Source organism: Eschrichtius robustus, chromosome 15 (assembly GCF_028021215.1).
Source record: "Eschrichtius robustus isolate mEscRob2 chromosome 15, mEscRob2.pri, whole genome shotgun sequence".
Taxonomy (NCBI): Eukaryota; Metazoa; Chordata; class Mammalia; order Artiodactyla; family Eschrichtiidae; genus Eschrichtius; species Eschrichtius robustus.
In genome coordinates this window covers 30,981,368-31,006,102 of record NC_090838.1, presented here as the reverse complement: position 1 = coordinate 31,006,102, position 24,735 = coordinate 30,981,368, and the positions used below count along the sequence as shown (strand labels likewise).

General features: G+C 38.1%; 1 protein-coding gene across 2 annotated transcripts in view; it reads right to left on the bottom strand.

Moving 5' to 3' along the window:
* RMDN2 (regulator of microtubule dynamics 2) overlaps positions 1-24,735 on the bottom strand; it is an 82,472-nt gene that overhangs the window by 23,007 nt on the left and 34,730 nt on the right. For both annotated transcript variants that reach the window (XM_068564297.1, XM_068564298.1), the window contains exons 3-7: positions 23,849-24,023; positions 22,730-22,832; positions 18,888-18,948; positions 13,056-13,131; positions 4,661-4,738 (exon numbers count right to left, since the gene is read on the bottom strand). In XM_068564297.1, the coding sequence (XP_068420398.1) occupies positions 4,661-4,738; positions 13,056-13,131; positions 18,888-18,948; positions 22,730-22,832; positions 23,849-24,023 (493 nt within the window). The remainder of the gene's footprint in view (positions 1-4,660; positions 4,739-13,055; positions 13,132-18,887; positions 18,949-22,729; positions 22,833-23,848; positions 24,024-24,735) is intronic.

Here is a 24,735-nt window from a genome sequence, read left to right as displayed (position 1 = left end):
TTATAATTATTATATCTTCTTCTTGGATTGATCCCTTGATCATTATGTAGTGTCCTCCCTTGTCTCTTGTAACATTCTGTATTTTAAAGTCTATTTTATCTGATATGAGTATTGCTACTCCAGCTTTCTTTGATTTCCATTTGCATGGAATATCTTTTTTTCATCCCCTCACTTTCAGTCTGTATGTGTGCCTAGGTCTGAAGTGGGTCTCTTGTAGACAGCATACAGATGGGTCTTGTTTTTGTATCCATTCAGCAAGCCTGTGTCTTTTGGTTGGAGCATTTAATCCATTCACGTTTAAGGTAATTATCGATATGTATGTTCCTATGACCATTTTCTCAATTGTTTTGGGTTTGTTTTTGTAGATCCTTTCCTTCTCTTGTGTTTCCCACTTAGAGAAGTTCCTTTAGCATTTGTTGTAGAGCTGGTTTGGTGGTGCTGAATCCTCTTAGCTTTTGCTTGTCTGTAAAGCTTTTTATTTCTCCTTCGAATCTGAATGAGATCCTTGCTGGGTAGAGTAATCTTGGTTGTAGGTTCTTCCCTTTCATCACTTTAAGTATATCATGCCACTCCCTTCTGGCTTGTAGAGTTTCTGCTGAGAAATCAGCTGTTAACCTTATGGGAGTTCCCTTGTATGTTATTTGTCGTTTTTCCCTTGCTGCTTTCAATAATTCTTCTTTGTCTTTAATTTTTGCTAATTTGATTACCATGTGTCTCGGCATGTTTCTCCTTGGGTTTATCCTGTATGGGACTCTCTGCGCTTCCTGGACTTGGGTGGCTATTTCCTTTCCCATATTAGGGAAGTTTTCAACTATAATCTCTTCAAATATTTTCTCTGGTCCTTTCTCTCTCTCTTCTCCTTCTTGGACCCCTATAATGCGAAAGTTGTTGTGTTTAATGTTGTCCCAGAGGTCTCTTAGGCTGTCTTCATTTCTTTTCATTCTTTTTTCTTTAGTCTGTTCCGCAGCAGTGAATTCCACCATCCTCTCTTCCAGGTCACTTATCCGTTCTTCTGCCTCAGTTATTCTGCTATTGATTCCTTCTAGGGTAGTTTTCATTTCAGTTATTGTATTGTTCATCTCTGTTTGTTTGTTCTTTAATTCTTCTAGGTCTTTGTTAAACATTTCTTGCATCTTCTCGATCTTTGCCTCCATTCTTTTTCTGAGGTCCTGGATCATCTTCACTATCATTATTCTGAATTCTTTTTCTGGAAGGTTGCCTATCTCCACTTCATTTAGTTGTTTTTCTGGGGTTTTATCTTGTTCCTTCATCTGGTACATAGCCCTCTGCCTTTTCATCTTGTCTATCTTTCTGTGAGTGTGGTTTTTGTTCCACAGGCTGCAGGATTGTAGTTCTTCTTGCTTCTGCTGTCTGCCCTCTGGAGGATGAGGCTATCTAAGAGGCTTGTGCAAGTTTCCTGATGGGAGGGACTGGTGGTGGGTAGAGCTGACTGTTTCTCTGGTGGGCAGAGCTCAGTAAAACTTTAATCTCCTTGACTGCTGCTGGGTGGGGCTGGGTTCCCTCTCTGTTGGTTGTTTGGCCTGAGGCAACCCAACACTGGAGCCTACCTGGGCTCTTTGGTGGGGCTAATGGCAGACTCTGGGAGGGCTCACACCAAGGAGTACTTCCCAGAACTTCTGCTGCCAGTGTCCTTGTCTCCACGGTGAGCCACAGCCACCCCGCCCCGCCTCTGCAGGAGACCCTCCAACACTAGCAGGTAGGTCTGGTTCAGTCTCCTATGGGGTCACTGCTCCTTCCCCCTGGGTCCTGATATGCACACTACTTTGTGTGTGCCCTCCAAGAGTGGGGTCTCTGTTTCCCCCAGTCCTGTCGAAGTCCTGCAATCAAATCCCACTAGCCTTCAAAGTCTGATTCTCTAGGAATTCTTCCTCCCGTTGCTGGACCTCCAGGTTGGGAAGCCTGACGTGGGGCTCAGAACCTTCATTCCAGTGGGTGGACTTCTGTGGTATAAGTGTTCGCCAGTCTCTGAGTCACCCACCCAGCAGTTATGGGATTTGATTTTACTGTGATTTCGCCCCTCCTACCATCTCATTTTGGCTTCTCTTTTGTCTTTGGATGTGGGGTATCTTTTTTGGTGAGTTCCAGTGTCTTCCTGTCGATGACTGTCCAGCAGCTTGTTGTGATTCTGGTGTTCTCACAAGAGGGAATGAGAGCACGTCCTTCTACTCCGCCATCTTGGTTCAGCCATCCACTCTTTTTTCAGTGGACATTTGGGACTTTTCCATTTTTTGCTCTTAGAAACAAGACTGCTACAGGCATTCCTGTACATGCCTTCTAAAGCACATTTGCAAGAGTTTCTCTAGGGTAGGCACCATTGTCATACAGTAGACAATCAAATTTAAGAGATAATACCCAACTGTTTCCAAGGTGGTTGTGCTGATTTGTGCTCCCACAACAATGTAAGAATTCCTGTTGCTCCATATTTTTACATCTCACGCTGATAATTTAAAATTTTATAAAATGAGTAGGTATAAAATGGCATCTTGTTTTATTGTCACGTCCTATTATTTCTAATTCAAGATTTATGGCTTTTAAGCTGTTTTGTTTCTGAATTTCTATTACAATTGCATTATGATCAGAAAACCTATAGGATATCAATTCTTTGAAATTTATTAAGACTTGCTTCATGACCTCATATATGGTCAGCTTTGTAAACATTCAACATATGCTTGAAAATGTGTATCCTCTAATGGCTAGATACATATTTTCATCTATGTGTATTAGATCAAGATTATTAAATGTAAGGCTCCAATCAATGTTTTACATACTTACTAATGCTTTTTTTTTGTCTTTTGTTCTATTAATTACCAAAAGAAGGAGATAAAAATTCACCACTACGTGGTATCCTTACTTCCCTTCCATGTCTTTTTATCTCTCCTTCATATTTTCTATCTCTTTGTTCCTCTGTGCTGCTTCCAGGCAACATTTTCAGATTTGTCTTAAAGTTTGTTAATTCTCTCTTTAGCGGGGCCTATCTACTACCAAATCTTTCCATTGAGTTTTCTTTTAATGACAAATAATATACTTTTTATATCAAAAATTGTTCCATGTTTCGAAATCGACCTGGTCATTTTTCAATTTAAACTTTTTTTTTTTTTTAAACGCATTGTTTACTTTGTTTATTTATTTATTTTTGGCTGTGTTGAGTCTTCGTTTCTGTGCGAGGGCTTTCTCTAGTTGTGGCAAGCGGGGGCCACTCTTCATCGCGGTGCGCGGGCCTCTCACTATCGCGGCCTCTCTTGTTGCGGAGCACAGGCTCCAGACGCGCAGGCTCAGTAATTGTGGCTCACGGGCCTAGCTGCTCTGTGGCATGTGGGATCTTCCCAGACCAGGGCTCGAACCCGTGTCCCCTGCATTGGCAGGCAGATTCTCAACCACTGCGCCACCAGGGAAGCCCGACCTGGTCATTTTTATAGTCTCATGCTCCTCATCCATTTTTCCCCTAATTTATTTTAATTTTAAAAACACATTATGTAGGTAGCTGTTTAATATTCTGTATTCCATGTTTCCAAAATCTGAAGTCCTTTCAGACCTACTTCTGTTCTCTTGTTTTGTTTCTTTTGACTGTCATTTATGATGGCTTGTTTCTTTGTATATATTCTATTATTTTTCACTGTGAGCTCAACTCTGCAAAAATGTTCTAAGGCTTGTGTGTGAAGGTACAATCCTCCAGGAAGGATTAGCATTACCTTCTGCCATTTGTCTATGGCATGAAGATCAGGTTCCATTTGGAATTAAAATTTCCTTCTTGGGCTTTTTAAGCCTAACTGTATAGTGTACATTCAAGTTCCAGACTCATGAGGTTGGGTCAATGGTTTTTAAATCTTAGGGGAGTCCCCTACCTTCATGAAGACTCAGATTCTTAATATTTAAAACTGGCATAATAAAAACTGCTTAGAGGGTTGTTAAAAGGATGAAATGTGATAAGAAATATAAAGTATAAAATGCACATCTGACATATATAGCAGGTGTTCAGTAAAAGCAAACCTCCTGCTTCATCCCTAATCTTCTACAAGCCACAATTAAAAAGCTTCCTCTTTTGCCTATCCCAATTTTCTCATTCAGAAAGAGCAGTTCTCTTCAGGGTAATTTTTTTATGCAGCTGTTAAGATATATTTTCACATTCTGTTAACTTTCCGTAAACAGGTGTCACTTAACACATTGGGTCTTAGACTCACCAGCTGCCTTTATTTATTTCTATATGTCTTATGTCCCCTTCTAAATTAAGTTTCTTGAAGAAAAGGACAGCGAGCACATAATTTATGCTTAATAAACTCTGATAAAGGAAAAAAGTTCTCCCACAAAACAGAGCAGTGCACCAATACAGGGTGCATGGGTACTGGTGGCTGATCACCATCTGAGAAAAAGCACATTTAAAGGGAGACAGTGTGACTGCCGCAAGGGGAAGTGGAAAGGCAGTAAAGAAAAAAATACATGCATTTATAAAATCATATATTGTATGTAATTCAATATATAATTATAAAATATATAAATTTATAAACTCAAAATATGTACTGATTTCATCATTTTCTCTATAGCAGGCACTAGGTAAAACAATAAAAAAGTTAAGTCACTAAAAGTATATCATATAATCAGAGTATATTCAAATAAGCTTTACAGATAAAAGCTTTCAACTTACAGTGTAACAGTATCTTCCCTTGAGGTAATACAAAAAGGGTTCTTCAGGTAGAAATTCGATTGCTTTATCTAGATGTTCCTGAAAGAAAATCCAAAAGAAATATCATCTCCCAAGTTTCAGGTAGTGTTGAGTGGAACTCTGCCTAGTTAATTCAAAGGGACTTTATAATATTTTTTTGTCCCCCTCCTCAATCTTAACCATTGATACAATTAAGCTTCTCAAAAACTCAATCATCAAAATGCTCACAACTAGAACCAGAACTGTGATTATGATTTAATAAGGCTACAGAAAACGTCACCTTAAAAATAGAAAACATCCAAGTCACATTTTTGTCTGCCCATGACTTGCCTTGCTAATACTTATTGATTGAGAGGCAAACTTACAAATGTCATATGATGTGGGTATAATGGAGAAAAGAATAGCAGAACTAGGTGATAGAAGAATCTATTCCCTTGACACTGTCAAATGGTTATAGGGAGCTGGAAAACAAAGAACTCTCTGCCCATTCCTAAAATTATTGACCCTGAGGGGTTATTTACTGAACGATTACAACTACAGGCACATGATAAATAATGAGTATGCGCATTACTTATTTTATTCATCTATCATGGCAAATTTAAGCCCTAGATTGAATTCTACTCCTCCCAGCAAATCAATACGTATTAAATGTTAACTAATTAGTGCCAGCCATGTTTATGATGTTGGTGAGCTCATGACTAAAAGGCTAAGCCTCTACCTTTAAAAAAATAATACTCATCTACTATGTGACTTTCAGGATCTATAATAATAATAATAATCCTTAATCACCCAAAGAGTTTGTTTCTTTTTTGGCACAGTACTATTTAAAGACTGTCATTTCATTTAAGTAAAAAAGATCAATTCCTAGAGATAAATCTGTTGAATAATTTGATTTATACCTGTGAATGGAGCATACAGCTACAGTAAAACATTTTTAATATCAAGAAATACCTTGGATTTAGGAGGGGGGGAGAGAAGATGGCGGAAGAGTAAGACGCGGAGATCACCTTCCTTCCCACAGATACAGTAGAAATACATCTACACGTGGAACTGCTCCTACAGAACACCCACTGAGCGCTGACAGAAAACGTCCGACCTCTAAACAGGCAAGAAACTACCCCCGTACTTGGGTAGGGCAAAAGAAAAAAGAAATAACAGAGACAAAAGAATAGGGACGGGATCTGCACCAGTGGGAGGGAGCTGTGAAGGAGGAAAGATTTCCACGCACTAGGAAGCCCCTTCGCGGGCAGAGACTGCGGGTGGCAGAGGGGGGAAGCTTCAGAGCCACGGAAGAGAGCGCAGCCACAGGGGTGCGGAGGGCAAAGCGGAGAGATTCCTGCACAGAGGCTCGGCAACGAGCAGCACTCACCAGCCCGAGAGGCTTGTCTGCTCCCCCGCCGGGGCGGGCGGGGCTGGGAACTGAGGCTTGGGCTTTGGTCGGATCGCAGGGAGAGGACCGGGGTTGGCGGCGTAAACACAGCCTGAAGGGGTTAGTGCACCACAGCTGGCCGGGAGGGAGTCCGGGAAAAAGTCTGCAGCTGCCGAAGAGGCAAGAGACTTTTTCTTCCCTCTTTGTTTCCTGGTGCGCGAGGAGAGGGGATTCAGAGCGCCGCCTAAACGAACTCCAGAGACGGGCGCGAGCCGCGGCTAACAGCGCGGATCCCACAGCAACAGGGGCGCAGAGGGAAAAACGGAGAGACTCCTGCACAGAGGCTCGGCGCCCAGCAGCACTCACCAGCCCGAGAGGCTTGTCTGCTCACCCGCCGGGGCAGGCGGGGCTGGGAGCTGAGGCTCAGCTTCGGTCGGATCGCAGGGAGAGGACTGGGGCTGGCGGCGTGAACACAGCCTGAAGGGGTTAGCGCACCACAGCTGGCCGGTAGGGAGTCCGGGAAAAAGTCTGCAGCTGCCGAAGAGGCAAGAGACTTTTTCTTGCCTCTTTGTTTCACGGCGCGCAAGGAGAGGGGATTCAGAGCGCCGCCTAAACAAGCTCCACAGACGGGCGCGAGCCGCAGCGATCAGCGCGGGCCCCAGAGACGGGCGTGAGACGCTGGGGCTGCTGCTGCCGCCTCCAAAAAGCCTGTGTGTGAGCACAGGTCACTCTCCACACCGCCCCTCCCGGGAGCCTGTGCAGCCCGCCACCGCCAGGCTCCCGTGATCCGGGGACAAGTTCCCCGGGACAACACATGGCGCACCTCAGGCTGCTGCAACGTCACGCCGCCCTCTGATGCCGCAGGCTCGCCCCGCCTCCTCTGTACCCCTCCCTCCCCGCGGCCTGGGTGAGCCAGAGCCCCCGAAGCAGCTGCTCCTTTAACCCCGTCCTGTCTGGGCGGGGAACAGACGCCCTCAGGTGACCTACACGCAGAGGCGGGTCCAAATCCAAAGCTGATCCCCAGGAGCTGTGCGAACAGAGAAGAGAAGGGGAAATCTCTCCCAACAGCCTCAGAAGCAGCGGATTAAAACTCCACAAACAACTTGATGTGCCTGCATCTGTTGAATACCTGAATAGACAACGAATCATCCCAAATTCAGGAGGTGGACTTTCGGAGCAGGATATATTAATTTTTCCCCTTTTCCTTTTTTTTGTGAGTGTATATGTATATGCTTCTGGGTGAGATTTTGTCTGTATAGCTCTGCTTTATAATAGCTTTATTTTACTTCACTATATTATAGCCTCTTTCTTTCTTTCTTTCCATTTTTTCTCCCTTTTACTCTGAGCCGTGTGGACGAAAGGCTCTTGGTGCTCCAGCCAGGCATCAGGGCCGTGCCTCTGAGGTGGGAGAGCCAACTTCAGGACACTGGTCCACAAGAGACCTCCCAGCTCCACGTAATACCAAATGGCGAAAATCTCTCAGAGATATCCATCTCAACATCAAGACCCAGCTTCACTCAATGACCAGCAAGCTACAGTGCTGAACACCCTATGCCAAACAACTAGCAAGACAGGAACACAGCCCCATCCATTAGCAGAGAGGCTGCCTAAAATCATAATAAGGCCACAGACACCCCAAAATACACCACCAGACGTGGACGTGCCCACCAGAAAGACAAGATCCAGCCTCATCCACCAGAACTGAGGCACTAGTTCCCTCCACCAGGAAGCCTACACAACCCACTGAACCAACCTTAGCCACTGGGGACAGACACCAAAAACAACGGGAACTACGAACCTGCAGCCTGTGAAAAGGAGACCCCAAACACAGTAAGATAAGCAAAATGAGGCGACAGAAAAACACACAGCAGTTGAAGGAGCAGGGTCAAAACACACCAGACTTAACAAATGAAGAGGAAATAGGTAGTCTACCTGAAAAAGAATTCAGAATAATGATAGTAAGGATGATCCAAAATCTTGGAAATAGAATAGACAAAATGCAAGAAACATTTAACAAGGACGTAGAAGAACTAAAGAGGAACCAAGCAATGATGAAAAACACAATAAATGAAATTAAAAATACTCTAGATGGGATCAATAGCAGAATAACTGAGGCAGAAGAAAGGATAAGTGACCTGGAAGATAAAATGGTGGAAATAACTACTGCAGAGCAGGATAAAGAAAAAAGAATGAAAAGAACTGAGGACAGTCTCAGAGACCTCTGGGACAACATTAAACGCACCAACATTCGAATTATAGGGGTCCCAGAAGAAGAAGAGAAAAAGAAAGGGACTGAGAAAATATTTGAAGAGATTATAGTTGAAAACTTCCCTAATATGGGAAAGGAAATAGTTAATCAAGTCCTGGAAGCACAGAGAGTCCCATACAGGATAAACCCAAGGAGAAACACGCCAAGACACATATTAATCAAACTGTCAAAAATTAAATATAAGGAAAACATATTAAAGGCAGCAAGGGAAAAACAGCAAATAACACACAAGGGAATCCCCATAAGGTTAACATCTGATCTTTCAGCAGAAACTCTGCAAGCCAGAAGGGAGTGGCAGGATATACTTAAAGTGATGAAGGAGAAAAACCTACAACCAAGATTACTCTGCCCAGCAAGGATCTCATTCAGATGTGATGGAGAAATTAAAACCTTTACAGACAAGCAAAAGCTGAGAGAGTTCAGCACTACCAAACCAGCTTTACAACAAATGCTAAAGGAACTTCTCTAGGCAAGAGACACAAGAGAAGGAAAACACCTACAATAACAAACCCAAAACATTTAAGAAAATGGGAATAGGAACATACATATCGATAATTACCTTGAATGTAAATGGATTAAATGCTCCCACCAAAAGACACAGGCTGGCTGAATGGATACAAAAACAAGACCCATATATATGCTGTCTACAAGAGACCCACTTCAGACCTAGAGACACATATAGACTGAAAGTGAGGGGATGGAAAAAGATATTCCATGCAAATGGAAATCAAAAGAAAGCTGGAGTAGCAATTCTCATATCAGACAAAATAGACTTTAAAATAACGACTATTACAAGAGACAAAGAAGGACACTATATAATGATCAAGGGATCGATCCAAGAGGAAGCTATAACAATTGTAAATATTTATGCACCCAACATAGGAGCACCTCAATACATAAGGCAAATACTAACAGCCATAAAAGGGGAAATTGACAGCAACACAATCATAGTAGGGGACTTTAACACCCCACTTTCACCAATGGACAGATCATCCAAAATGAAAATAAATAAGGAAACACAAGCTTTAAATGATACATTAAACAAGATGGACTTAATTGATATTTATAGGACATTCCACCCCAAAACAACAGAATACACATTTTTCTCAAGTGCTCATGGAACATTCTCCAGGATAGATCATATCTTGGGTCACAAATCAAGCCTTGGTAAATTTAAGAAAATTGAAATCGTATCAAGTATCTTTTCCGACCACAACGCTATGAGACTAGATATCAATTACAGGAAAAGATCTGTAAAAAATACAAACACATGGAGGCTACACAATACACTGCTTAATAACGAAGTGATCACTGAAGAAATCAAAGGGGAAATCAAAAAATACCTAGAAACAAATGACAATGGAGATACGACGACCCAAAACCTATGGGACGCAGCAAAAGCAGTGCTAAGAGGGAAGTTTATAGCAATACAATCCTACCTCAAGAAACAGGAAACATCTCGAATAAACAACCTAACCTTGCACCTAAAGCAATTAGAGAAAGAAGAACAAAAAAACCCCAAAGCCAGCAGAAGGAAAGAAATTATAAAGATCAGGTCAGAAATAAATGAAAAAGAAATGAAGGAAACAATAGCAAAAATCAATGAAACTAAAAGCTGGTTCTTTGAGAAGGTAAACAAAATTGATAAACCATTAGCCAGACTCATCAAGAGAAAAAGGGAGAAGACTCAAATCAATAGAATTAGAAATGAAAAAGGAGAAGTAACCACTGACACTGCAGAAATACAAAAGATCATGAGAGATTACTACAAGCAACTCTATGCCAATAAAATGGACAACCTGGAAGAAATGGACAGATTCTTAGAAATGCACAAACTGCCAAGACTGAACCAGGAAGAAATAGAAAATATGAACAGACCAATCACAAGCACTGAAATTGAAACTGTGATTAAAAACCTTCCAACAAACAAGAGCCCAGGACCAGATGGCTTCACAGGTGAATTCTATCAAACATTTAGAGAAGAGGTAACACCTATCCTTCCCAAACTCTTCCAAAATATTGCAGAGGGAGGAACACTCCCAAACTCATTCTGCGAGGCCACCATCACCCTGATACCAAAACCAGACAAAGATGTCACAAAGAAAGAAAACTACAGGCCAATATCACTGATGAACATAGATGTAAAAATCCTCAACAAAATACTAGCAAACAGAATCCAACAGCACATTAAAAGGATCATACACCATGATCAAGTGGGGTTTATCCCAGGAATGCAAGGATTCTTCAATATACGCAAATCAATCAATGTGATACACCATATTAACAAATTGAAGGAGAAAAACCATATGATCATCTCAATAGATGCAGAGAAAGCTTTCGACAAAATTCAACACCCATTTATGATAAAAGCCCTGCAGAAAGTAGGCATAGAGGGAACTTTCCTCAACATAATAAAGGCCATATATGACAAACCCACAGCCAACATTGTCCTCAATGGTGAAAAACTGAAACCATTTCCACTAAGATCAGGAACAAGACAAGGTTGCCCACTCTCACCACTATTATTCAACATAGTTTTGGAAGTGTTAGCCACAGCAATCAGAGAAGACAAAGAAATAAAAGGAATCCAAATCGGAAAAGAAGAAGTAAAGCTGTCACTATTTGCAGATGACATGATACTATACATAGAGAATCCTAAAGATGCTACCAGAAAACTCCTAGAGCTAATCAATGAATTTGGTAAAGTAGCAGGATACAAAATTAATGCACAGAAATCTCTTGCATTTCTACACACTAATGACGAAAAATCTGAAAGTGAAATTAAGAAAACACTCCCGTTTACCATTGCAACAAAAAGAATAAAATATCTAGGAATAAACCTACCTAAGGAGACAAAAGACCTGTATGCAGAAAATTATAAGACACTGATGAAAGAAATTAAAGATGATACAAATAGATGGAGAGATATACCATGTTCCTGGATTGGAAGAATCAACATTGTGAAAATGACTCTACTACCCAAAGCAATCTACAGATTCAATGCAATCCCTATCAAACTACCACTGGCATTTTTCACAGAACTAGAACAAAAAATTTCACAATTTGTATGGAAACACAAAAGACCCCGAATAGCCAAAGCAATCTTGAGAACGAAAAATGGAGCTGGGGGAATCAGGCTCCCTGACTTCAGACTATATTACAAAGCTACAGTAACCAAGACAGTTTGGTACTGGCACAAAAACAGAAATATAGATCAATGGAACAGGATAGAAAGCCCAGAGATAAACCCACACACATATGGTCACCTTATCTTTGATAAAGGAGGCAAGAATATACAGTGGAGAAAAGACAGCCTCTTCAATAAGTGGTGCTGGGAAAATTGGACAGATACATGTAAAAGTATGAAATTAGAACACTCCCTGACACCATGCACAAAAATAAACTCAAAATGGATTAAAGACCTAAATGTAAGGCCAGACACTATCAAACTCTTAGAGGAAAACATAGGCAGAACACTCTATGACATACATCACAGCAAGATTCTTTTTGACCCAGCTCCCAGAGAAATGGAAATAAGAACACAAATAAACAAATGGGACCTAATGAAACTTAAAAGCTTTTGCACAGCAAAGGAAACCATAAACAAGACCAAAAGACAACCCTCAGAATGGGAGAAAATATTTGCAAATGAAGCAACTGACAAAGGATTAATCTCCAAGATTTACAAGCAGCTCATGCAGCTCAATAACAAAAAAACGAACAACCCAATCCAAAAATGGGCAGAAGACCTAAATAGACATTTCTCCAAAGAAGATATACAGATTGCCAACAGACACATGAAAGAATGCTCAACATCGTTAATCATTAGAGAAATGCAAATCAAAACTACAATGAGATATCATCTCACACCGGTCAGAATGGCCATCATCAAAAAATCTAGAAACAATAAATGCTGGAGAGGGTGTGGAGGAAAGGGAACACTCTTGCACTGTTGGTGGGAATGTAAATTGATACAGCCACTATGGAGAACAGTATGGAGGTTCCTTAAAAAACTACAAATAGAACTACCATACGACCCAGCAATCCCACTACTGGGCATATACCCTGAGAAAACCATAGTTCAAAAAGAGTCATGTACCAAAATGTTCATTGCAGCTCTATTTACAATAGCCAGGACATGGAAGCAACCTAAATGTCCATCGACAGATGAATGGATAAAGAAGATGTGGCACATATATACAATGGAATATTACTCAGCCATAAAAAGAAATGAAATGGAGGTATTTGTAATGAGGTGGATGGAGTTAGAGTCTGTCATACAGAGTGAAGTAAGTCAGAAAGAGAAAAACAAATACAGTATGCTAACACATATATACGGAATCTAAGGAAAAAAAAAAAAAGCCATGAAGAACCTAGTGGCAAGACGGGAATAAAGACACAGACCTACTAGAGAATGGACTTGAGGATATGGGGAGGGGGTGGGGTGAGATGTGACAGGGTAAGAGAGTGTCATGGACATATATACACTACCAAATGTAAAATAGATAGCTAGTGGGAAGCAGCCACATAGCACAGGGAGATCAGCTCGGTGCTTTGTGACCACCTAGAGGGGTGGGATGGGGAGGGTGGGAGGGAGGGAGATGCAAGAGGGAAGAGATATGGGAACATATTGTATGTGTATAACTGATTCACTTTGTTATAAAGCAGAAGCTAACACACCATTGTAAGGCAATTATACTTCAATAAAGATGTTTAAAAAAAAAAAAAAAAAGAAATACCTTGAAGCGATATCCATAGTTAATTTTGTTTTGTAAGCCCTCAAACTCAGATACATAGCCACACAAAACCGCATACCTGAAAAGGATAAAAACAGTGGAAATTGTGTAAACTTTTAATCAAATACCATGAAATTTAACATTTAAAAAAAATCTCTAAACCATTCATTAATATTTAACAAAAGTATTCATATAGATGAATAAATAACCAATGTTTGACATTAACATGAGGCCAGTTTCCTCAGCTATACCTGGGGATACTAACACCATCTATCTCATACGTGTGCTATGAGGGTAAAACATCTAAAACGTAATCGCTTACAATAGTGTCTGGCTTGGAGTGAGTTCCAAGAAAGATTAGCTGCTGCCATCACCTTCATCAACATCAGAGTCACAAAGAGACCCTCAGAAAAGTCTATTCACATAAGTATTAAACTGAAAAATACATTGTGTCAACAGATTCCTGCTTCTCTTTCGTAAAAATAAAAAGTTCAAGGCCCCCTTAATGTCATTTGAAAATTAAAATAAATATCATGACTAAAAACAAATACTAAAATCAAAGGTAATTTTAGAATATGTTTTTTCAAAAATTCCCCATGTCCTTCAATCCTTCCTTGGAAACACTGCATTCATTACTAGAAGAGTGCATCCCATGGATTCTTTACTTTTTTCCCTTGGGAATATAAAATTTACATAAATAATTATATGACTATAAATTGGGTACAATATTTGTTCAGCAACTTGCTTCCTCTAAAAATTGGGCACAATATTTGTTCAGCAACTTGCTTCCTCTAAAAATTGGGCACATATTACTTTTTACATTCAGACTGTTTCTGTCCCTGCAAAAGTATTCAGAGTGTTTCTGTCTGAGGCAAAATATTCATTTACCTAAATAATTCAAAAGTAGGTCTTAACTTTCACTTGCATTGTCATAACTGAAATGAAAAATGTAATTTTAGGTGTTATTTATCTTGATTGTTTCTGTGGATACACATAACTTTCAAAAATTGAAGTGAACAATTTTCTTAATTTGGAACTGTCAGACCATTCCTGAACACAAAAGATCACATAATTCACACAACTTATGCACAACCAATAAAATGGCCACTTTTCAGTTATAAGTTTTTTGACCTCTTAATTTTCATTAGAAAATCAATAATCTCCTAACAGTAGAAGCAAGAGTTATGACAAAAGCAACCTATTATGATCTGAGAACTTACCTAGATTAGGAGATACTACTTAAATTACTATCTTAAATACTATCTTAAATTACTATAATACATTTATCACAACTGTACCAATATTGATATACAATATTGAAAATTTTCAAAATGAACCAATATTAATATATTATTGTTAACTAAACTCCATGCTTCATTCTAATTTCCATCTGTTTTTCCCTCACATCCTTAAATTTTGACATTTTCCTCTCCATCCCTCCTTCCATATTTATCCCTCTTAATTCACCTTGTTCAGTATCTCTTTCAACACGTGAAAATCTTTTAATTACTACTGTCATCCACCATACACCCTGTTCCTCCTAATTTTGTGTCACTTGCAACATTTATAATCATACCTTCCACATCTTCACCCACTGAAAAAAATTACTGAACACACTAGTGTCTAAGATCTAGACCTGGAACTCTAGAATCATGATATTGTCAGCAGTTATTCTTTTGAATGATTGAAGCTCAAACCCTTCTGCTAGCACGGGTAACAAAGAACCTTGCCCATATTTTAACATCTTGTCCCCAAGAATATTATGAGTGAACTTGCCTTAAAGCCTTCCTTAAATCCAGGTATATTAGCTCAATTTCCCTACTCTATCTACTAGCAAAGAAAAAACAGATCATGTCACATGTTTAGAAAAATCTGTTGAGTCTGCTTGAACTTCATCACTCACAGAAAACCCAACTAACTATTTGTGCTGTAATCAAAGGAAAAGATCCTATGTTCACTGATCTATAGTGGTGGAATCAATCTTCTATTTTTTGAAAATCAGAACAACTTATGCACATCTCTAGCTTTTACAGAGCTCTCTCAGCATGTTCTTTCCAAGTTACTCTGAGTGAAGAAAAAGAAAAAAGAAAAAAACGTGACTTAAGAAAACCATTATATGAAATATGGACATCTTCCCTTATAAATAATCTGTCACCAGAGTCTTATGTTTTTCATAATCTTTTTTGAAGTCTGCTTCTTTCAAGTCTAAAGTATTATTTATCTTCCTACATATCATAAATTCAAAGTTTACCTGAACCGCTTTTCCTCAAAGGATCATCATTTCTTTTCTGGCAATCAATCCCACCTATTATCTGCATGTATGTGTTGTTGTTTTTCACACTGTTTATCTTGGAAAATGTAATTTAAAATTTTATTTTGTAAACTCTCAGGTTGATGGGAACTATGAAGAAAGTTAACGCACAATATGGTCTATTACCTCCATCTAGAGGTTGTTCTAACTATGCGTTGACAAAAATTCTGTATTTTCTTTGCATCTATAGTGAATATTTTAATAACTGACAAGCATCACTGTCTCAACAACTAGTAAACAACTACTAAAACAACTCCATTAGTTTCCCAGTAGCATTTTTGATTTAGCACCAATGCTATTTATACTGTGAAAAAGCAGAGGAAGAGTAAATAATAGATAAAATACTGAGTACATACAAATATAAGATCTGGTTTTTGTTTTTCCACTTATTGTATGACCCTTGGTTACTAATCACGACACCACACCAGACACACATATACTACACCACACACACAGACGGCCTTGCTTTCTATAAAATGGAAACAGGTTGTTCTGTGAATCACATGCTAGAAGGCATGGGGTTATAATTTGTGAACAGTAGAGCACAACAAATATGTAAGACATTATTTATAATTAAGGTCAGGCCTATTTGGCTAACAAACTGCAAATCCATTGGTGATTCTGCTCTCTTGATTCTAGAAGTATTTTAGGCTGGTACAACAAAAACGACAGAATTATATAGAAAGCTTATGTAGGAAAGTTACAGAGCAATTTCATTTTGGAAAAGATGAAGATGAAAAACAAGTCTTTAAAATAATATTTGTTTTGCAATTATTCCCTCCATATTAACCCTTTATGATAATTATTTCTAATGATTGCATCTTTTATTTCAAACTGAAGGCTTATAAACCATCACAGAACCCTGTAAACTATGGGTCAGTAAACTTTCGCTGCAGGGCCAGGTAGGAAACATTTAAGGTTGTGGGATCAGAGAGTCTCTGTTACAACTACTCAACTTCATTGCTATGTACAAATGCACAGGTGTGGCTGTGCTCCAATGAAACTTTATTTACAAAAGCAGGCAGCTGCATTTGGCCTAGAGGCCCTGTTTTGTCATTTATGCTGAATGAATGAGAAAAAGTCGTAACATATTGAAAAAAATTCCAGCAGGATTAGACATTTTCATGACATTTTATTACAATTAATTATAGAATCAGTGAACCTAAATTTCACACATTGCTTCTCAAGTCAAAGTCTTAATTTCTCTTTTTTCATCACCCTAAACCTCTACTACTGTATTTAGTTGAATGAGAATTCTTGTATTCAGTAGGTACATCATAATGTATTTTACGAATTAAGATAAAAATCATGTTGCTGTACAACAGAAATCAACACAACGTTGTAAATCAACTATACTTCAATGAAATAAATTTTAAAAATTGACATTTGAATTTATTAAATTTTAGCAACTGATCAGATTTTAATTGTTCTTTAATTAAAAACTGATACTGAATAAAAAATCACGTGAAACACAATTGGATCAGTACTCTGTGTGTGTCTGTGTGTATGTGAATAAGATTCACCCTCGGGGTTAAATCCCACAGTTATAAACAAGGCAATTAGTACACAACAAAAAATGAAAAAAGATGAACAAAGGAGAAGTAGCCAGATTAGTGGAAGACAGGCTGGGAAACCCACTGAGTAAGAGTTAAGCATAATCTGTCCTCACAAGGTAAGTTTAAGGTGCTTATGAAGTCTTCAGAGAAGATTCAACATTGTTCCTTTATGGACATTTGGAAGTTCACACTGATAAGTGTCCTCAAATTGAGGGTTAACATCAAATGTACATTTTTAATGTGATTCTCCATGGATGCAGATGTTTGTATGGGAGAAGGAAGAGGACAGCAGAGGAAGAGGAGGGGGAGGCTCAGAGTTAAGAGTAGGGCTTCGGTGTTCTTTCTGCGTCCAAATCAGGCTAACCAACACCCAAACATCTCCATTACCGAAAGAGATGAAGCAAGTGTAGCTTGATCAGTATAAATTCATTACAGTTATACTAAAAATGGAAGAACAGAAGTACTTTAACACATATTAATTTATTAATATCAGTATTATGCAAATTAGTTGAGGAAGGTAAAGCTGGCTATAGAAATAATAGCCAAGACCCTTACATACTGGAGAAATGACCTTAAAGATATCTACCAGGATGTTAACTGCAAAATTACCTTTCTCCTAGAGTTGTGGCACAGGCACTAGGGCACAGAACCATACTTTATCTATTAGGTATACTCCGGCTCCTAAAGCAAGACACTCTACTACCCATGCATGACACATTAGTAAAATGATTCACAGGTTCTGCCAGGCTTAGCCCTTCACCCATCTCCAGGCTATATAAGAGAAGGCAAAGAGTTCGCTGAAGCAGAGAGAGACCTGGAGGGGGGATTTCTGCGAATAGAACTACTAGGGTACTTGGGTTCCACCTCCCACCTTCTCATGCGAGACGGAAGGGGGTAGCCTTGTTTCTCATTTAAAGTGATGGCAGCTTCAAAAGACCTATTCTTATTTTGGCGTGTCCTTTAGAGTTTGGGGGACATAAAGAATGTTATCTGATTCCTGCCCAGGGAAGTTTTAGGATGAGAGTGTGTGAGTGGTGCTCCCCCTGCTGGTGGCAGTGTAAAGAAACAGGTCTGCTTTGGAAAAATCCTTTGCACTTTTGAGTTGGTGGGGCAAAAATGAATTTCCTGGAGGATAAATGTGGACCTGCAGAAAAGAAGTCATTTTAAGAGAGATTTGCCTAAGACTATCCCAGAAGAATAAAATAATCCCAAAGAGGGGTGGATTTCTGACAATCTAGGTCTGAGAGAAGGGTCAAAAATAAATTTATTACTATGTCTTCCTAGCACCTAAAGTACCAATATTACTGGGGAGAAAAAATAACTAAGAAACTAAGAAATGCTATAAAAACACAACTATGAGTAAAATGAAGTGTTAATTAAAAACAATATTTTTCTTCTTATTTGTGTTTTATAATTGTAAATATACAAAGGATCCAAAACCAAACATACTCAAGAATAAATGTTTTTGTCCCAAGGATATCCACCTATACCCATCCAACTAATTAGATTTCCTTTGTTTGAGCTTTCTTATATTAGAAATGGCTTTCCTTTGACTTGTGGAATTTGTATACCTTGACTCATCAAGGTACAATGGCTGATGTGCTTTTATTCTTTTATTCTTCTCTCTGCATTTCATTTAGAAATGTGGCATCACTTTAGTATTTGTTTTCAAACAAAATGTTATATGAAATTACATTTAATTAAATTTATCATGTGCACAGTTATTGGACTTGGTAGACTCAGTTATGAATTCTTCAATGAAAGTTTATCTTAAATATATTTAAAATATATATACTGAAAAATACATGAGAATAAACAGAACAAGAACAGTTACTGTGCTATATACTAAATATTCTTTTTAGTGAATGCGACACGTTAAGTGGGTCAATAATATTTTAAAAATCCATTGCAATTTATAAAGAGGCATATTAGAATTTTATAAAGACTGCATAAATTCTATGTACTTACCATAGATGACAATGTCCATTCATGGGTGCTCTAGTAATAGCTTTTTCACCTAATGTCTTTCCTGAAAGATAAATGCACTTACACTTACCACCTTCATCTGAGTTGGTGGGAGGTAAATTATTGAATTAAGCCAGTAGTTCCCAAAGTATGGTCCCAAGACCAGAAGCCATCACCTGGAATCTTGTTACAAAAGCAAATTTTGGACCACATGAGGGACCTGATCATAAACTCTGAGAGTCAGCAATCTGTGTTAACTAGCCTCTAGTGATTCTGATGTACGCTCAAGTTTGAGACTCACTGGGTTAAGTGATTTAACCAAGAGCAAGAGAAGTCATTCAATCAGTATTTAGAAGTGTTAATAGAAATTGTTTTGTAATTAACCAACATTTACTGAGTGCTTTCTAAGTATCATATTATGTGAGCCTCTGGGAATAAAAAGTCAAATAAGACACAGTTCTTGACTTCCAAGGATTCACATTTCAGGAGGCAGTAGGTATATAAACAAATGAATTATGTGCAAAAAATAAATACAAGGTAAAAAAGAGAGTATAACAGAGAACAGAGAGAGCAACTCTATCTAAAGGGGTAAGGGAAGATGTCCCAGAGAAGCTCTTGTCTAATCTTTCACAATAATGAGCAGGCTCAGTAAATAAATAATTCCCCTAAATAATTTTACTTAGTTTTAGAATAACTTTTAATAACCTATTAATTTTTGGATAGAGGTTTGTCTAAACCAGGGGTCCCCAACCCCCAGGCAGTGGACGGGTACTGGTCCGCAGCCTGTTAGGAAGCAGACCACACAGCAGGAGGTGAGCCGCGGGCGAGTGAGCAAAGCTCCATCTGCCGCTCCCCGTCGCTCCCCATCGCTCTCATTACCGCCTGAACCATCGCACCACCACCCCCCACCGCCCCGGGGGAAAAATTGTCTTCCACGAAACCGGTCCCTGGTGCCAAAAAGGGTGGGGACCGCTGGTCTAAACCACATTCTGAAAATCTTTCTCAAAAAGTGGCTGTTTTATTTTATACCATCTCCTTTTCCCTGCTCTAATTTTTTTTTTTTTTTTTTTTTTGCTTTAAGAGACTATCCAGTGATCTACAAAATGTCCTTCTAAATAAGTAGTTTAGATAATTTTTATAAATAAAGATATTTTATTCTAAAATCATTTTCCTATTTGCTAATTTGCTAAGGTGGTACTTTATAGCTCTGTCCATTAAGAGAACTACCCTGTATAGAAATCTACATAAACTGGAAAAAAACTAAAAGGAAGTATTTTAAAATAATAACTGATAGTACATTGTGGACATATATTAAAAGAGTTAGTAATTTGGTAATGAATGATCGAAAAACATAAATACTTTTAAATGTACAGACTTTAAAAACTAAATCAACATTTTCCCTACATTGCCAAATGAACAAAAATAGCTTTTAGGGCACTGCCACAAGCTTAAAATAGAGGTGATTCCATCGCTCTGAGAATGTAAAATGGAGCTGGGTAGTATACAGATTGGTTTCGCAGCCTCATTTATGCAGCTTCAGCCTGAAAGGAAAGCTATTTCCCTTACAAAATTGTATTTTGTGATCTATTTGTGGCATTTGTATCAGTCATTTAATTCTGAAAATTACAATAATGTTCTTTTAGATATAAGATTCATATTTTATTTGGAAGACAAGTATGATCAATCATAGTACGTCAACAGATGTACTGCATAATGCTATATACCCCAGTTGGAGGTTCAGGGAAGAATTCTGTACTCTTCAGTGATCCAACCTTCCCTCGGCACACAAGTTCAAATATACTGTTATGAGCAATAACAGCACTCTTCCTCCCTTGTACTGGGTGCCAATGCCCTTCAACTCCAGGCTCCAATGTCTCAGCTCCAGTGTTCTTTGCCATCACCTTTGCCAGGCACTTACTACCTGTGCATTGAATTACAATTGCCTGTCTCCATATTGATCTTGTCGGTAAGTTCCTTAGTGTAACACTGTCTTGATCATATTCATGTCCCTCCTTCTCTTCTTCCCTCACCCCTCATTTTAACTTTGTTCCTAGACACGGTGATTTCGAATAAATATTTTGAATAAATAAATAAAAATTTCTCATAAATATTTCTTGGATAAAAAAATAGGAATTCTGTTAAATTTATTTCTATAACTGAATGAACACATCTGAGGCGTCACTGTTTTTTCTTTGACACTATAAACTTTTCTCTTTTTTGAATATATCCTGTCTCAATCCATGCTCCTTTCTTGTACTTGGGTACGAGAATTTGGATTTCCTCCAGCCTATTTCTTTCTCCATTTTCACCATCTTATACATTAACTCAGTTAAACTCTCACTCCATTTAAAAATACAGATCCCAAGTGATTTTACTATGTGAGACTTACTTCCAGAAGAAAGAGTTCCCTGCATCAACGTTCACCCCCGCCATCATATCCTCCTTTCTGTTATACCCTCTCTTAATATGCCACATTCTTCTTTACTAACAACTTACTTCAGTGTGTTTCTTTATATGTATGATTATTTTAGTAATACTATCTTCCCCACAAAGCCATAAGCTCCTTCCAGTCTGAGAACATGTCTATTTTGCTGTCATATTTCTACCTTCTAACATAGGAGGAGCCTTAATGCCCAGGGCAGGGCAGGTGCTTAAAAAATATATATATTTTAAAAAATTATTTAATATATATTTAATATTGATGGATGTTGGAACAGTTTACATAGATATACTCTGACTTTCTCAGTAGATATAAAAAAAAGTCAGTTTGTTCTCTTTGGCTAAATTTTTATTTACCTTCAAGTTAATAAATCTCTTCCCTAGAATTCCATTTTTTTATAGTCTGCAAGAAGGATTGCTACAGAAAAACTGCCCCACAAAGCTGATGATGAATATGTAAAGAGCAAGAAGGGGAATTCCTTTCATCCTCCTCCCACTAAGAATTAAAGTACAGAGGCCACTTCGCAAAGAAACCTACAAGCGGAAAAAATGTAATTTCAAGGAACTTGGAAATATTTCCTTCTTAGAAATAAAAGTGACAGGGAACTAGACTGGAAGGAGATTGGCAGTATCATTATCTTCTTGCTGTTTCTTCCTCATGCTATCTCAGAGAAGGAAAGCTTGGAAAAGAGAAGACTTTGGAATAAAAAAAAAAAAAAAAAAAATACTAAAGAAGTTTTGATGTCAAATTACTATCCTGAAACCTAGGGGGCTTTTTGCAAGAAAGAGTTTGATACTCAGTGAGAGCCAAGGTTTATATATATATCAAATTTGACATTCTAGCTGTTTTTCTTTTGTTGTTGTTACTTTGGAAAATAGAGGACAGTATAATGAACAACTATGGACTCATTGCTCAGCTTAAACAATTAGCTAAAACAAGGCTTAAACAAGATTAGCCTTAAAACAAGGCTAATCTTGTTTTATCAAGATAAAATTTGAAAAAAACTTTAAAGTATGAGTAGTTATTTCTTTGTGGTACCTGGAGTTCTACATTACAGGGAGTAAGGAGGGTTATTTTAATTGTGGTGAAAGACTACCGCTATTATTGCTTCTCATATTATTACCACTTAATGTCTCGTCTTTCTGTGATTTTATAAACTTTAAAAGCTGGAATTTGAGTTTTTTCAGTTGCCTGTTCTAATATGCTCAAATATGTTTTAAGAACATGTATTTTTATTCTAAAAAATCCTTTCTGTCCTTAGACTATATAAGTAATAGGATATGTTGAAATAGATTAAACATACTGGTTTTAGCTAAGATAATTTAGCTTTAATTAAAATTCATTAGTGGTCTACTATAGATAATGATTACTACTTGAGGATAATTAATATTTACAAAATACTTACCAATATTAGCATAATGCTTCTTTTCTTGTGCATTTGTAGATAGCTCATACATGTCTCCATAAGCACGAGCAAACCGCCAAATAAACTCTATTTCATCTCTAAACTGAATAGACAGAGCTGCACATTAGATAAACTCAGAAACAGGACCAGACTGTAAGTGTTTTCCACTGCAACTTTTAAAAAATTAGGTAAACTGGTACTTAGAAATGACTGTATCTATTCATGTGCATATCGCACTTTAAGTTCAAATATTCGTGGCTACAAAATGTGATGCAATGTAGTGTTACATTTGGATCTTAAAATCAATGAATATTATGCAGACACCAGCTCCACACCTACAAAGACGAGAAACTTGGTAGGTGTCAGAATTTATAAATTCTCTCTGGGTTGTAGTATCCTCTCCTTGTTTTCCTTTCTAAGTTATCTATTATTAATATGATGCTTCAATGGGCATTTCAGATAATATCTGTAAGTTATTAGAGATTACATACATTCAAAAGAGGAGTCACATTTTTTACCTAAATTACCTAAATACAATCCTGGAGATTTAAAAACTTTTAGGTAATGCGTTTAGAGTTGCTAAATCCTCAAAGGTTAGACTTAAATCTCTCATGGGAAAGAAAAAGATTTATTGATCTTTGTGATATTGCAAAACCCACCGTTTTTTTTTCCTTTGGTGGTGGTGGGAAGGATGAGCTTTCCCAATTCAGCCCAGCATTAAACACTGGAAAACGATTACTGGTAAGACACAGTGAAATACTAATGGCTGTTATATTAGTAACTGTAAGATAGCGAGCTTAAAATGTAGCTTTTCCTCCCTCCAGAGAAGCAGTATGTCTTATTCTTTATCTGTTACAAAATATTTATGAAATATATCAGATTGATAAAATCAATGTCAGTCTGTATAATCATATCTCTGGTTTTTATTTTTATGACCTTTGAGCCTAATAAACTCATATTTACTTTTAAAAAATTGTAGTGATATTATAAAAAAATTTACATCAATCATTTGGCTTGTGTAAACTGTGACACGATTGTTATGGTCATAACATGAATGGGATAGTAGATTAAATAAAAAACTAAAACTATACAAGCATTTTATTATCACATATTTCTTACCTTTTCTTTGTGGTCACAAAGTAGTTCAAAACTCTCCATTTTGCTGGACTCATTCATACGTAAATTATCAGCCGTCTGAATAAGGGCATCTAAATTTAATTCCTCTACATGAGTGTTAAATGCCTTAGGGAGTGGGAAACTCTGTTCTTCGGTATCAGTATTAGCTGTAATATACCTAAAATTGCAGAAATAATCATCAACTCTCTGTAAAGTTATACTATAATGGACAGAGTGATCCTTTTAAAATGTAAGTCAAATCATTTCACTCTTAGGCTTGAAACCCTGTAATGGTGCCCCTTTTCACTCAGAAAAATCTCAAGTCCTAATAACAGTCTACGAGGCTAGATGAGATTTGTCTCTCCCAGCTCAGTCACCTCTCTGACCTTGTTTCCCACCACGTTTCTCACTCAGTCAATTGCGTGCCGGCTGCCCAGCTGTTCCTTAAACAAGCCAGGGACACTCCTACCTCAAGACCTTTTCTTGCTGTTCCTGCTGATGGAATGGCTCTTCCTTCAGAAGGGGACATAACGCACACCCTCACCTCCTTCAAGTCTCAGTCAATGTCATCTTCTCAATGTGACCCATCCAGACCACTCTATGTAATGCTGTGACCACCACACTCCAACCTCCCTGTATATTTCCTTCACCTCCAATCAACCTTATCATGCTTGACGTTTTTTTCTGTAGTACATACCGTCTTCTAATATACTTTACTAACCTACTACATGTGCTATTTTTGTCAGTATCTCCCCCACTAGAATGCATGCTCCCTGACAATAGGATTCTTTGTTTTATTAATTGATGTCATCAAGTGCCTAGAACAGCACCTGACACATAGTGGATACGCACTGAATATTGCTGAATGAATGATACAGAGTTGTAGGAAC